This window comes from Mirounga angustirostris, unplaced genomic scaffold (assembly GCF_029215605.1).
Source record: "Mirounga angustirostris isolate CCGP_5_RB_7025 unplaced genomic scaffold, mMirAng1.0.hap1 SCAF_7, whole genome shotgun sequence".
Taxonomy (NCBI): Eukaryota; Metazoa; Chordata; class Mammalia; order Carnivora; family Phocidae; genus Mirounga; species Mirounga angustirostris.
The window spans coordinates 89,799,200-89,811,656 of record NW_026991715.1 but is presented as its reverse complement, the minus strand read 5'-3'; the positions used below and the strand labels follow the sequence as shown (position 1 = coordinate 89,811,656).

The following is a 12,457-nucleotide window of genomic DNA, read 5'->3' as shown; positions in this document are numbered from 1 at the left end:
TTCACACAGAAATTGATGAATTTCTGTGGAGCTGAGTTGAAGAGCCTAAGGCCACATATGGGGCCAAGGAATAGCAAGTCATTATAGATTAGCAGTGTTCACCATTAATTGGAATATAGGAGGTCGTTTAGTCATGCACTGACCAGCTATTCTGGCCCTAAGTATCCTGAGGCAACTTTAGGCACATTAAGTCACCTAAAGACAGTTGTAACTTATATTGAGCTGTCATGATAATTTGTCTCCCAAATACTACTTCTCCTACATTCCTTAAGTTTATGAATTATCTTGCTTCTCTACACTAGCTCTCTCTGTCCATACTTCACTGACCCTGTGAAAATCAGCCCTGTGCTAGATCTCTCAGTCTCTGCCCTGTACATCTTCTGGTTGGCTACAATACGGATACAAATCCAATCCTGCCAATATCATAGATTTGGAAGACAGAAATGGGGTGAAGATCATATTCCTATGGCTTTTGGCTATTGTTACTATCAAGAAAGGTCATGGAACTATGAGATCATCCTACATCAGTATTCCAGAATCCAATATCAAGCTTCATAGGCTGAGATGTAGGTTCATTGACAATGGAAGCTTCTTACTTTCAGCAAGGTTGCAATGGAGGCCTCAAACTATAGCTTTCTGTGTAACAGTCATATATTGTTCCTAGAGACATTTATGAAGGCCCAACCAAGTACCTTCAGTGCCTTTCCAATGGTTTTCTAAGCATCTAATTTCTTATATTAAACCTGTCCCATTCTGGGGAGGTAGTTGGTAGTTGGATTAAAGTTGTAGGTGAAGGGATGCCTGGGAGGCTCAGTCAGTTAAACATCTGCCTTCGGCTCAGGTCATGATCCCAAGGTCCTGGGATTGAGTCCCGCATCAGGCTCCTCGCTCGGTGGAGAGCCTGCTTCTCCCCCTGCCTGCCGCTCCCCCTGCTTGTGCTCGCTTTCCCTCTCTCTCACAAATAAATAAAATCTTTTTTAAAAATAAATAAATGAATAAAGTTATATGTGCATATCAGGGCAATAGAGACACACATTCAGGCCACCTTCTCAGAATTCTGATAATTTATGTAAGCTCTTTTCCCAGTGTGGACCTTAGCTTCCTCCAACCTTGTAAACCTCTCATGGTTCTTGTGGGTCAGGAATTTAGGAAGGGCTTGGCTGGACAGTTCTGTCTCAGGGCTTGGAGGACTCCAAGACTCAGTTCCAGGACCTCTTTCCTTTTCCATCTACACTAGGCATTCTCTTCCAGTCCATAGCCTAAAGTATGATTGATATACTTATGAGTCTCAATTTATAATCTCCAGCTCTGACCGCTCCCTTGAGCTCCAGACTTGAATCTCCAACTGACTACTTGATATCTCTACCCATATATCTAATAGACCACTCATGTTTAACATAGCCAAAGAAAAGTCTTAAATTCTCCAAGGCTGCCATCCTCCAGTTTTCATCTCATCTGTTCAGATGCTCAAGCTCAAAACCTAGGAGCTATTCTTGACTCCTTCCTTCACTCCCCCACATCCAATCTAAGAAATTGCATATCAGATCTACTTCTGGAATATAATTCCAAAGCCATACACTTTTCTCTATCTCCATTGCCAGCTTCCATTGGCATCCCCATACAGTCTGCTGACGCAGTGATCAGAGTGATCTTTTGAAATATAAGCCAGATCTTTTTGCCTCTCATGGCACTAAAAACAAAATCCATAGTTCAAATCATGGCTTTTGAGGCCTTATATTCATTCAACATGATCTGGTAGGCCTCACACTGCCTCTCCAACTTTTATTTCCTACCACTTTTGTCTCATTCACCATACTCTAGCCACACTGACCTCCTCTCCATTCCTTGAATATGCCAAACTCATCCCTGCCTCAGAGACTTGGCACTATCTCAGGCTGGAACACTATTTCCCCCAGACCTCCTTATGGCTGATGCCTTATAAGATAGTCTTCGCTGACTATACTGCCCCCATCATTCTCTACCACTTACTTTGTTGTTGTTGTTGTTGTTGTTTAAAGATTTTTTATTTATTTATTTGACAGAGAGAGAGAGCACAAGCAGACAGAGCAACAGGCAGAGGGAGAGGGAGAAGCAGGCTCCCGCCCGAGCAGGGAGCCTGATGCGAAGACCCTGGGATCATGACCTGAGATGAAGGCAGACACTTAACCGACTGAGCCACCCAGGCGCCCCCTCTTTTTTTTTTTAAGATTATTTATTTATTTATTTTACAGAGAGAGCTACTTACTTTGTTTTCATAGCATTTCTCTCTCTCTCACTATTTTGCTTTTTATTTACTTTGTATTCTGCCTTACTTGTTGATATGGCCCCAGTGCTAGCACATAGAAAGCATTCCAAATATGTATTTGTGGACTGTGTGGATATACTCTCTGAGGCTAGAGAGGTTCATTTCATTCATTCAGCATACTCACCAAGGCCCTGCTATGGGTCAGGTATTGTACTAGATACTGGGGTACAAAGTCATACATGGTCCCTGCCCTGTTTAGCCTTTGAGAGTCAGATTCTGAATATCTTTGAAAAAGAACCTCATCTTCTTTAATTAAAAAAAAGAAAATATCCAACATCTCCAGGTCAGGGGAGGAAGACTGGAGTGTGACTCCTGGGTACCATCTCCATCTTACGGGCTTTGCATTCTGAGGATCCTCTCATCCTCCCTTTAAAATAAAAGCTCTTGAGGGCGCCTCAGTGGCTGAGTTGGTTAAAATAAAAGCTCTGGCCCATATGTGTTCACAGACCCACTTCCCTTTGTTTCTCTGAACCCAGCTGAGGCCAGCAAGGTCTTTCACAAAAATTTACCAAGCACCATAGGAGAAAAATGGGGAAATAAACAGTGATTCTAAGGGGCAGAAATACAGCCAGACAGCAGCCTTTCTGCCCAAAAGGGCTGGCACAGATAAGCTTTAGACCTTGTAAGTAGGGAAAGTCACCTTAAAAACTTTCCTACCAAGAGGGGCACCTGGGTGGCTCAGCTGGTTAAGCATCAGATTCATGGTTTCAGCTCAGGTGATGATCTCATGGGTAATGGGATCAAGCCCCACATTGCCGCTCCCTGCTCAGCAGGGAGTCTGCTTGAAGATTCTCTCTCTCTCTGCCCCTCCCTCTCAAATAAATAAATAAATCTTTAAAAAAAAAAAGTTTCCTACCAATAACCTCCCTCCAGGGCATCTTGACCTCATTTTGGTCCAGAGTGGAAGATAAAAAACATGAGCTTGCTGTCCCCTCAGAGTTTTCTGGACTCTGTCCCTGCCTCAGATTATTGGTGTCATGATAGAACTCATGCCTTGCTTGAAATTTTACTTCCTCCCCAAAGGTAAGGCTTAGTTCCCCACCCAACAATTAAGAACAGTTAATGTCATGGTTTCCTACAGTATACAACTTGTGTAATATGTTAGGTGAATTGAGATGTTTCAAAGTCAGATCAAGAAAAATTTTAACACTTACCAAGTTCTAGAATAAGAAATATCTTAGGGCACCTGGCTGACTTAGTCCATGGAGCATACAACTGTTGATCTTGGGGTTGTGAGTTCAAGCCCCACGTTGGGGGTAGAGATTACTTAAAATCTTTAAAATATATATATATTCACAGGTACAATCTAGAAAATAGTTAATTTTCTCAGAAGCACAGGACCCAAAAAAGAATTTGACATATAACATTCGTCATTGACAACGAGTGTGTACTAACTAAGCCAGACACTGCACTAAGTGCTTTGTATGGAAAACCACAAGGATAATACATTCTATGAGATACATGTTACCGTACAGTAGTCCCCCTTATTCATGGGAAATATATTCTAAGATCCCTACTGTGAATGCCTAAAACCACAGATGGTATCGAACCCTATATATATTTATATATTTTCCTATACATACATATCTATGATAAAGTTTTATTTAGAAATTAAGTACAGGGGCGCCTGGGTGGCTCAGTCATTGGGCATCTGCCTTGGGCTCAGGTCATGATCCCCGGGTGCGGGGATCGAGCCCCGCATCGGGCTCCCTGCTTGGCAGGGAGCCTGCTTCTCCCTCTCCCGCTCCCCCTGCTTGTGTTCCCTCTCTTGCTGTGTCTGTCTCTGTCAAATAAATAAATAAATAAATAAGAAATTAAGCACAGTAAGAGATTGACAATAATAACTATTAATAAAACAGAACAATTATAGGGGCGCCTGGGTGGCTCAGTTGGTTAGGCGGCTGCCTTCCGCTCAGGTCGTGATCCTGGAGTCCCGGGATCGGGTCCCATATCGGGCTCCCTGCTCAGCAGGGGGTCCACTTCTCCCTCTGACCCTCTTCCCTCTCGTGCTGTCTCTCATTCTCTCTCTCAAATAAATAAAAAATCTTTAAAAAAAAAAAAAACAGAACAATTATAACTTATTGTAGTAAATATGAATGTGGTATCTCTGTTTCTCAAAATATCTTACTGTACTTACCCTTGTGGTAATGTGAAATGATTAAATGTCTACATGATGAGATAAAGTGAAATGAATGATGTAGGCATTGTGACATAGTATTAGGCTACTACTGACCTTCTGAAGATATGTAAGAGGGAAGATCATCTGCCTCCAGACTATGGTTGACCGTAGGTAACTGAACTCACAGAATGTGAAACTGCCAGATAAGGGAGGGCTTCTGTACTCCCATTGTAAACAGAGGAAAACCACAGGATGGAGATTAATTTCTTTTTTTTTTTAAGATTTTATTAATTTACTTGAGAGCATGCACCCGAGAGAGCAAGAGCAGGGGGAGAGGCAGAGTGAGAGGGAGAAGCAGGCTCCTTGCTCAGCAGGGAGCCTGACTTAGGGCTCCATCCCAGGATGCTGGGATCATGACCTGAGCTGAAGGCAGACGCTTAACGACTGAGGCACCCAGGCGCCCTGAGATTAAGTAATTTCTATAAAATCACACAGTCACAGAAACAGCAGCAGGATTTGAACCCAAGTCAGCATGCCTGGGGGGCCCAAGTTCCTAACCAAGATTTGTACCACACACATTTAACTGGTATTAGATAATAGTTTGTGTTTACTATATAATAACAGGATTAATTAACCTTTTCTCATGAAGGTAAAAGATCATCGAGCAGCATCTTCTTTTTTTTTTTTTTTAAAGATTTTATGTATTTATTTGACAGAGACACAGCAAGAGAGGGATCACAAGCAGGGGGAGAGGGAGATGGAGAAGCAGGCTTCCCGCCGAGCAGGGAGCCCGATGCAGGGCTCAATCCCAGGACCCTGGGACCATGACCCGAGACGAAGGCAGACGCTCAATGACTGAGCCACCCAGGCGCCCCAAGCAGCATCTTCTAATTGATATTTATCCTCCAAAATTACTTTTCAAATCTTCTGATTTATTCCAAAGAAACCAATTTTTAATGTTTCCTTAATAAACAAACTCACGTTCTTTCCATACAAAAAGAATATTCTAGTCTTTCAATAACTAAACCCCAGTACAATTTTCTAACCAAAACGCTGTGTACAGTTATACCAATGTAAATTTTTAAAATCAGAAAATGCAGGGTGCCTGGCTGGCTCTGTCAGTAGAGCATGCAACTCTTGATCTCAGGGTTATGAGTTTGAGCCCCACAGTGGGTGTAGAGATTACATAAAAATAAAATCTTTTTGGGGTGCCTGGGTGGCTCAGTCATTAAGCGTCTGCCTTCAGCTCAGGTCATGATCCCAGGGTCCTGGGATCGAGCCCCGCATTGGGCTCCCTGCTCGGCAGGAAGCCTGCTTCTCCCTCTCCCACTCCCCCTGCTTGTGTTCCTGCTCTCGCTATCTCTCTCTCTGTCAAATAAATAAATAAAATCTTTAAAAAATAAAAAGAAATAGAGAAATAAAATCTTTTTAAAAATAAATAAATAATAAAATCAGAAAATACTATTGATCTTTTAGTGGAATAAATGTTGGAGTTGCTTTATTTTTAATTCCACAGAAAATGTTCACAAATAATAAAAAAGATAGAGAATTTATTATTACAGTTTAAAAAAAGAGTGATAAAATGATTCTCTTTTCAAGTCTTTCAATCTTTCTGATTCTATCTGGGAAAGATGTCTTAACACCTTTCTTCACAGTTGCTGCTCTCTTAGTCTTTGTAAGGAGAGCCCCAAGCCTCTGGTACCAGTGTCAGTCTAGAATTACTTCATTTTTATTGGTATCTATTTAAATTTATGATCTAAAGATTTCTTTTTGAAAGAATTTATATCACGGTGATTATAGTTAGTAATGCTGAATTGTATATTTGAAAGTTGCTAAGAGAGTAAATCTGGAAAGTTTTCATCACCAGACAAAGATTTGTAACTATATATGATGACAGATGTTAACTAGATTTATCATGGTGACCATTTTGCAATATATACAAATATCAAATCATTATATTGTACACCTGAAACTTATATAATGTTGTATATCAATTATAACTCAAAAAAATTTACTTAGTAAAGAAAATTGGCTTACACAAAATTGTAAAGTTATTATATAGGTGATATGAGAATATAGCATGAGTCATGAAAGCATAGGGAAGGAGTGACTAAGGTGTGTCGAGATATAATGATACGGCATTCCATTACTCAGTGCCTACGTTTGAGACTGGGTTCAAAGACAGTGCTGTTGAGGTAGGTTTTTAACTCAAAGATTTTTTATTTTCCTCTCTGTAGTGGAGCACATGATCCAGAAGAACCAGTGTCTCTTTACCAATACCCAGTGTAAGGTTTGCTGCGCCTTGCTCATTTCTGAGTCCCAGAAGCTGGCACACTACCAGGTATGCCATTGTACCTTTAGAAATACTTTACTTTCCAAAATAAAAAAAAAGAAATACTTTATTTTCCACACTCAGTGCCAAGCCCTCACTTCTCCCTGGCTTGCACAATGAAGTGTATGTAATTCCTTCCTAGCCACCCAGACATTGCCTCCATGCATGTTGACTGTGATTTGAAGGTTGACTTAATTTTTCTGTGTCTCATTTCTCCCATCCAAATCAGGATCATCATACTTATATCTTCCCTCTCAGTGTGGTATAGTAGAAAGTATGCACTTTGGCTTTAAATAGACCTGAGTTAGAATCACAACTGTGCTGCTCATCTTGGGCAAGAAGCCTCACCATCTTCAGTCTTAGTTTCCTTATCTGTAAGATAGAGATGATGGTAATTTTCTCATAGATTGCTGTGAAGGTTAGACTTAATAGCATGTAAAGTGCCTTGAACAGAGTAGGAGCTCAATAAACTAGGTTTCTTCCCCTACCTTCTCCTCCTCAAAAGTTTTTGTGAGGATGGATCAGATGAAAATCTAATATTTTTGAGTACCTTAGATATGAAATGGCATTTGGCTATTTTTGATCTTTTTCCTGGGTTCTTGCAGAGCAAAAAACATGCCAACAAAGTGAAGAGATACCTAGCAATCCATGGAATGGAGACATTAAAAGGGGAAACGAAGAAGCTAGACTCAGATCAGGTAATCCAGCTGCCATGTTGAGACTGCTCACTTTCTGATGAAGCCAACAGGCAGGTTGGTGTGGTGGAAAGAAGGTGGGCTTTGAGTCAGACTGAATTGGCTTCAAATCCTGGCCATGTTGTGTGACTTGGAAAAGTCTTGTTACTTCTCTAAGCCTTAATATCTTCCTCCCTAAAAATGAGAATGCTAATATCAACTATATTTTAGGATTTTTCCAAACTAAAATGAGGGAAGGTTTATAAAAAGCACCAAACACAGAGCCTGGCACATAGTAGGGCTCAGTAAATCAAGCCATTGTTATGCATTACCACCCAGTGGTTTATTGGAGCAGGACAAGAAGCTTCCCCTTCACTACTCAAGGAGAAAAAAGGGAAAGAAACCAGGCTGCTTGCTTTCTTGAAATGGGAGGGAAAGAGCTGAGTTCAGCACTTGAATGTTTTGAATAAACAAGTGGAAAAAACACGTTTCCAAATGCCTGTTCCGATTGAGGTGTAAATGCACTTGCTTTTTGGGTTAAAAATACGTGAGAATTATGCTGAAACAATCCTAGTCCCTCAGGGGTACCATTATTTTGTTCCATGGGAGGTTGTTCAAATGTCATGGGATGAGAAGTCCACTGATGAGGGCCCAATACCAGCTCTGCAACTTACTGGTTTGGTGACTTTGGGCAAATCACTTCACCTCTCTACTTCACCCATAAAATGAAGATAATAATTCCTACCTTTTAAGGGTATTGTGAGGTAAAATTCCAATTCCTAGTGGATGTTCAGTGAATGAAAATTTGCAGATTGCTTCCTATTATATATAGTGGTCACAGGTTTGGAAGGGCCTTACTCATCCCTTCTCCAAAGTCACTGGACCCATCCCCTAGTTGCCCTTCTGCTTATGATTTAGAATTCAGAAAGACAAGACTAACTCTATGACTCTGGACAAGTCACTTCACCTCTTTGTATCTTGATTATTTCAACCCTCGGGGTGGTCCAGTAGTTCAAATGAAGTGACATTCCCCTTCCTCTACAACAAAGAATTATCCAAAATGTCAATAGTGCCAAAATTGTAAAATGCTCTTGTAACGAATACTATTCACAGATCAGACCTCAGAGAGCTGGGAGCTCTTAACATAGGCTTGAAATACATTGTTTTCTGGCCTAATCACAATCAACAAATAAAACCCAAATATCTGCTTGTTCAGCAAACCCTGAATATCTGCTGTGTGCCAGACTCCAGCAGGGTGCTAAGGATAGGAAACAAAGATGATTCCAGTGGTCCATGCCCAAAGTCCTCCTAAGCTGTGACACTGTCAGTTTGGGTGACAAGTGGTATGATAGAGGTCTGTTTAATGTACTCTGGGCATGCAGAGATGGAACAAGATTAACTTTTTCTGAATACCCACACAAAGCAGCTCGATAATTGTGTTCTGAATGATTTTCTTGCATAATAATCTCCCAGAAGTGAGATATATATATATCATATGTATATATATATATATATAGGCCTTGAAGGCTAAGCCGATACATGCTAGGCAGGAAAAGAGGAAGATCATTCTAGGTAGCAGGAATGGCCCAAGCAAAGCAAGGAAGCAACAGAGAATAAAGTGGGGAATGGTGAGTAGAATAAAGTGGGGAATGGTGAGTAGAGCCTGAAATGAAGTAGCTGGAGAAAGATCCAGAAAGGTAGGTTGGGGTTAGTGTGTGAAGGGGGCCTTGAATTCCCATTCTTCTATGGGCAATGGGGAACCATTGAAGATTTTCTGGCTGGGCAGTGGCGTGATCAGACCTGTGTTCTTTCTCCCAACCAGAAGAGCAGCAGAAGCAAAGACAAGAACCAGTGCTGTCCCATCTGTAACATGACCTTTTCCTCCCCTGTCGTGGCCCAGTCGCACTACCTGGGGAAGACCCACGCAAAGAACTTAAAGCTGAAGCAGCAATCCACTAAGGTGGAAGGTACTGGTTTTCCTGAGTAGTGCTATATCGGTACCCCTCCCATCCTCAGGGCACCAATGCCAGGTGCTCCCAGAAATGCTCACTGGGGCCACAGACTTGGAGAGGTTGAACTACTTTGAGAACCCTTAAAAATATCAAAGTAGACCCAGCTTCAGTGAAATGCAGCCTCAGAGTTGTGCTCACCTAACTTCCTTTCTTTGGTTACATCAGTTTTTCTCTGTAGAAGCATCGTAGCCCTGAGCTTTTGTCCTGACAAATAATTATAATTGGGAATGCCAAAGTCCTCCAGGCCGTGCATACCATGAGAGCATTCTATCTCCTACCTCTCCCACTTAGGTTTTTCCCTCCCAGCATCCACACTGGCCCTTATTACCGTGGGTTCCAAGTTGAAAGCTAAATCCTTGTCTTTTTCGTGTGCTCAGGTTATGCCCTGCTCACTTTAATCCTCAAAGCTGCCTGTTCTCCTCAAGACAGGGACTTGCTTTTCAAAGCAGGACACTTTAGTGCTGCCACTGCTGCCCAGCAAGCCGTGTTTGCAACTGTCATGAATTCATTTCCAGTGCAGTGACTTCTAAAACAGGCCCCTTTATCTTGTCACCACTGGTACTCAACCCCCACTCTCATCTCATTAACTCCTGACTTTCTGGGAATTTTTAACCTGTGCTAACTGCAGTCAGCCAAGAATGAAAGTTCTTTGATTTTTATTTCATTTTTTTCTTGGTAATTTTTGCTTCTTTATTTATTTCGGACCAAGAAGTAAACTAACTGTACTATTTATAATACTTGTTATTCTTTTTTATAATACTGTATTATGAAAACAAAACAGTGTTTTGGAAGACTTTGAAGATAAGGTGAAAAATCACTCATAATTACACCCTCTTAAACACACCCAAATCTAGTTCATGCTATGAAACAACAGAATATGGACTTTGAGGTCACAGACATGCAGGTTTAAATCCTGATGCTGCTATTTACCATCTATATGGCTTAACTTCTTTGAACCTGAGTTTCCTCACCTATAAAATGTTGATAATACTATCTACTTTATGGGTTATGAGGATGAAATAATGTATATAAGGAACCTAGGACTTAACAGATGCTCAGTAAATGACAGCTGCTGCTGTTAGTATTATCACCATCATCGAAATAGCCAGGATAAGTGGAATCCCCTTATGAAACGTAGTATTTGCTCAGGCATCCACCATCTGGAGCATGTCATTGGCCTTGCTTATGGTTTGTTCATCATTGAGTTATACTAGTACTAATGGCTTTTGTTTAAAACTTCATGTTGGGGGCGCCTGGCTGGCTCAGTCAGTGCAGCATGTGACTCCTGATCTTGGGGTCGTGAGTTCGAGCCCCACGTTATATGTAGAGATTGCTAAAAAATAAATAAATAAATAAAGTCGGTGTTGGTACCATGAATGGTACCAAAGAGATTAAAACATTAGGCCAAGGGAACTACCTTAAGAACAGAACTTTATAAGGTCATTTATCTTTATATGGATTGATCTTTTCCATAAATGGGAAAATTCCCTGGAATATTCCAGGTCCCAAAGATTCCATACAAAAAGATTATTTTCCATATTCATTTTTAGCCTTTGCCACATACAGATAAGTTTTGATATAGTTGTAATCAAAGTGCATCTACCATTTGTATACTGCTTTTACTTTTCAGAGAATTTTGTAGTTTAAGCACATTTCCATGTTATTATGTGAGTGTAGAACTCTATTTCTGAAATTAAACATTTTTCTAATGTAAAAGTAATAGAAGCATGTTGTAGAAAATATGGAAAATATAGGTATATGAAAAGAAAATGTACCTATAATTTTACCACTCAGAGATAACCACTGTTAACATTTTGGAGTAGTGTTTCTCCTCTAATCTTTTGTTATGTGTATGTGTGTATATCTGTGTGTATAGTTGTTTTATGTATATCCAGATTAAATCCATATATATGTCCATATAAACAAAGAATACTTTAAATAGCCTTATCATGTTTATAAAAATGATACTATGCATACTCGCTATGAGTAATTCTAGCGCAAACAATGCAAAAAGTACAAAGAAGAAAGTAAAATATCCCCCAAATCCTACCACCAAAAGAGAAATGCTATTAATATATTGGTGACATTTTCAGAATACCAGTAACACATAAAGACTGTGCATATATCTTTTAACATTGATAAAATCATATTGTGTGTGTGATTTTATACACTTTCTGTTTAATATAACATTTGTATTTCCCCATGTTATTAAAAACTTTTTATAAACATTTTAATGACTATATAATAGCCCATCATACCATATTTAACCATTCCTCTAATGTTGAACATTTCCCCCTTCCCCTTTTTTGATATTTATAAATAACAGTACAGCAAACACCCCTGTAGAATACTCTTTACATACTTCCAGCTGTTTCCTAAGAGAAGACGCCCATAATTGTTATTTTTTGGACGTCCATAAAGCGGTTCCTCCAACTTTACTTAACCATTTACCTCTGATGTTTCTCTTCAATATCTTTTAAAGAATGACCTTTTTATGTTTTAACAACCATTATTGTCTCTCCTCCCTTTCTGATGTGAAAAATCTACATTCATTGTAGAAAAGTTGGAAAATACTGAAATGCACCCTTTTACTCTATGCCTTTGGCCTTTTTTCCATGCATCACCAGTATGTTTTTTCATTTGTTTATTTTACAAAATTGAGGACATAAGAAACAGATTGCTGTGTAACCTGCTTTTTTTAAACATAACACCACATACTGAATATTTTCTCATATATTAAATATTCTACAACATGTGCATTACTTTTCAAGTGACTTGCTGAAACAATGGACAGGGAAAGTTAGTGGTCAGGGAAATTGAGATTCCTATGCTGGAAAACCATTGTGAGAAAAGCCAGCAAGTTTCCTCTGGCTTGCTAAAAATCCTCAAAACTTCCCCCATTGAAGTGGTCCAGGGATGAACAAGCATCTGAGCCATCGATCTGAGTGCTGCTGAGCCCCACTTCTCTTCCACCATTGGTGGGGGTTCTAGGCCACATTTTTAAAGCAGTGGTTA

At 40.0% G+C, this 12,457-nt stretch overlaps 1 protein-coding gene across 10 annotated transcripts in view; it reads left to right on the top strand.

The window, feature by feature from the left end:
- The window catches only part of ZNF346 (zinc finger protein 346), a 76,434-nt gene that overhangs the window by 38,826 nt on the left and 25,151 nt on the right, over positions 1 to 12,457 (top strand). For 8 of the 10 annotated variants that reach the window (XR_010413188.1, XM_064596529.1, XM_064596530.1 and 5 more), the window contains 3 exons: positions 6,662 to 6,765; positions 7,362 to 7,454; positions 9,253 to 9,397. The exons of 1 other annotated variant lie outside the window; for it this stretch is intronic. Coding sequence is in view for 8 of the 9 variants with exons in the window: in XM_064596529.1 (XP_064452599.1) it covers positions 6,662 to 6,765; positions 7,362 to 7,454; positions 9,253 to 9,397 (342 nt within the window). In the remaining variant the exon portion in view is untranslated. The remainder of the gene's footprint in view (positions 1 to 6,661; positions 6,766 to 7,361; positions 7,455 to 9,252; positions 9,398 to 12,457) is intronic. One more of the 10 variants, XM_064596526.1, reaches the window with a different exon arrangement.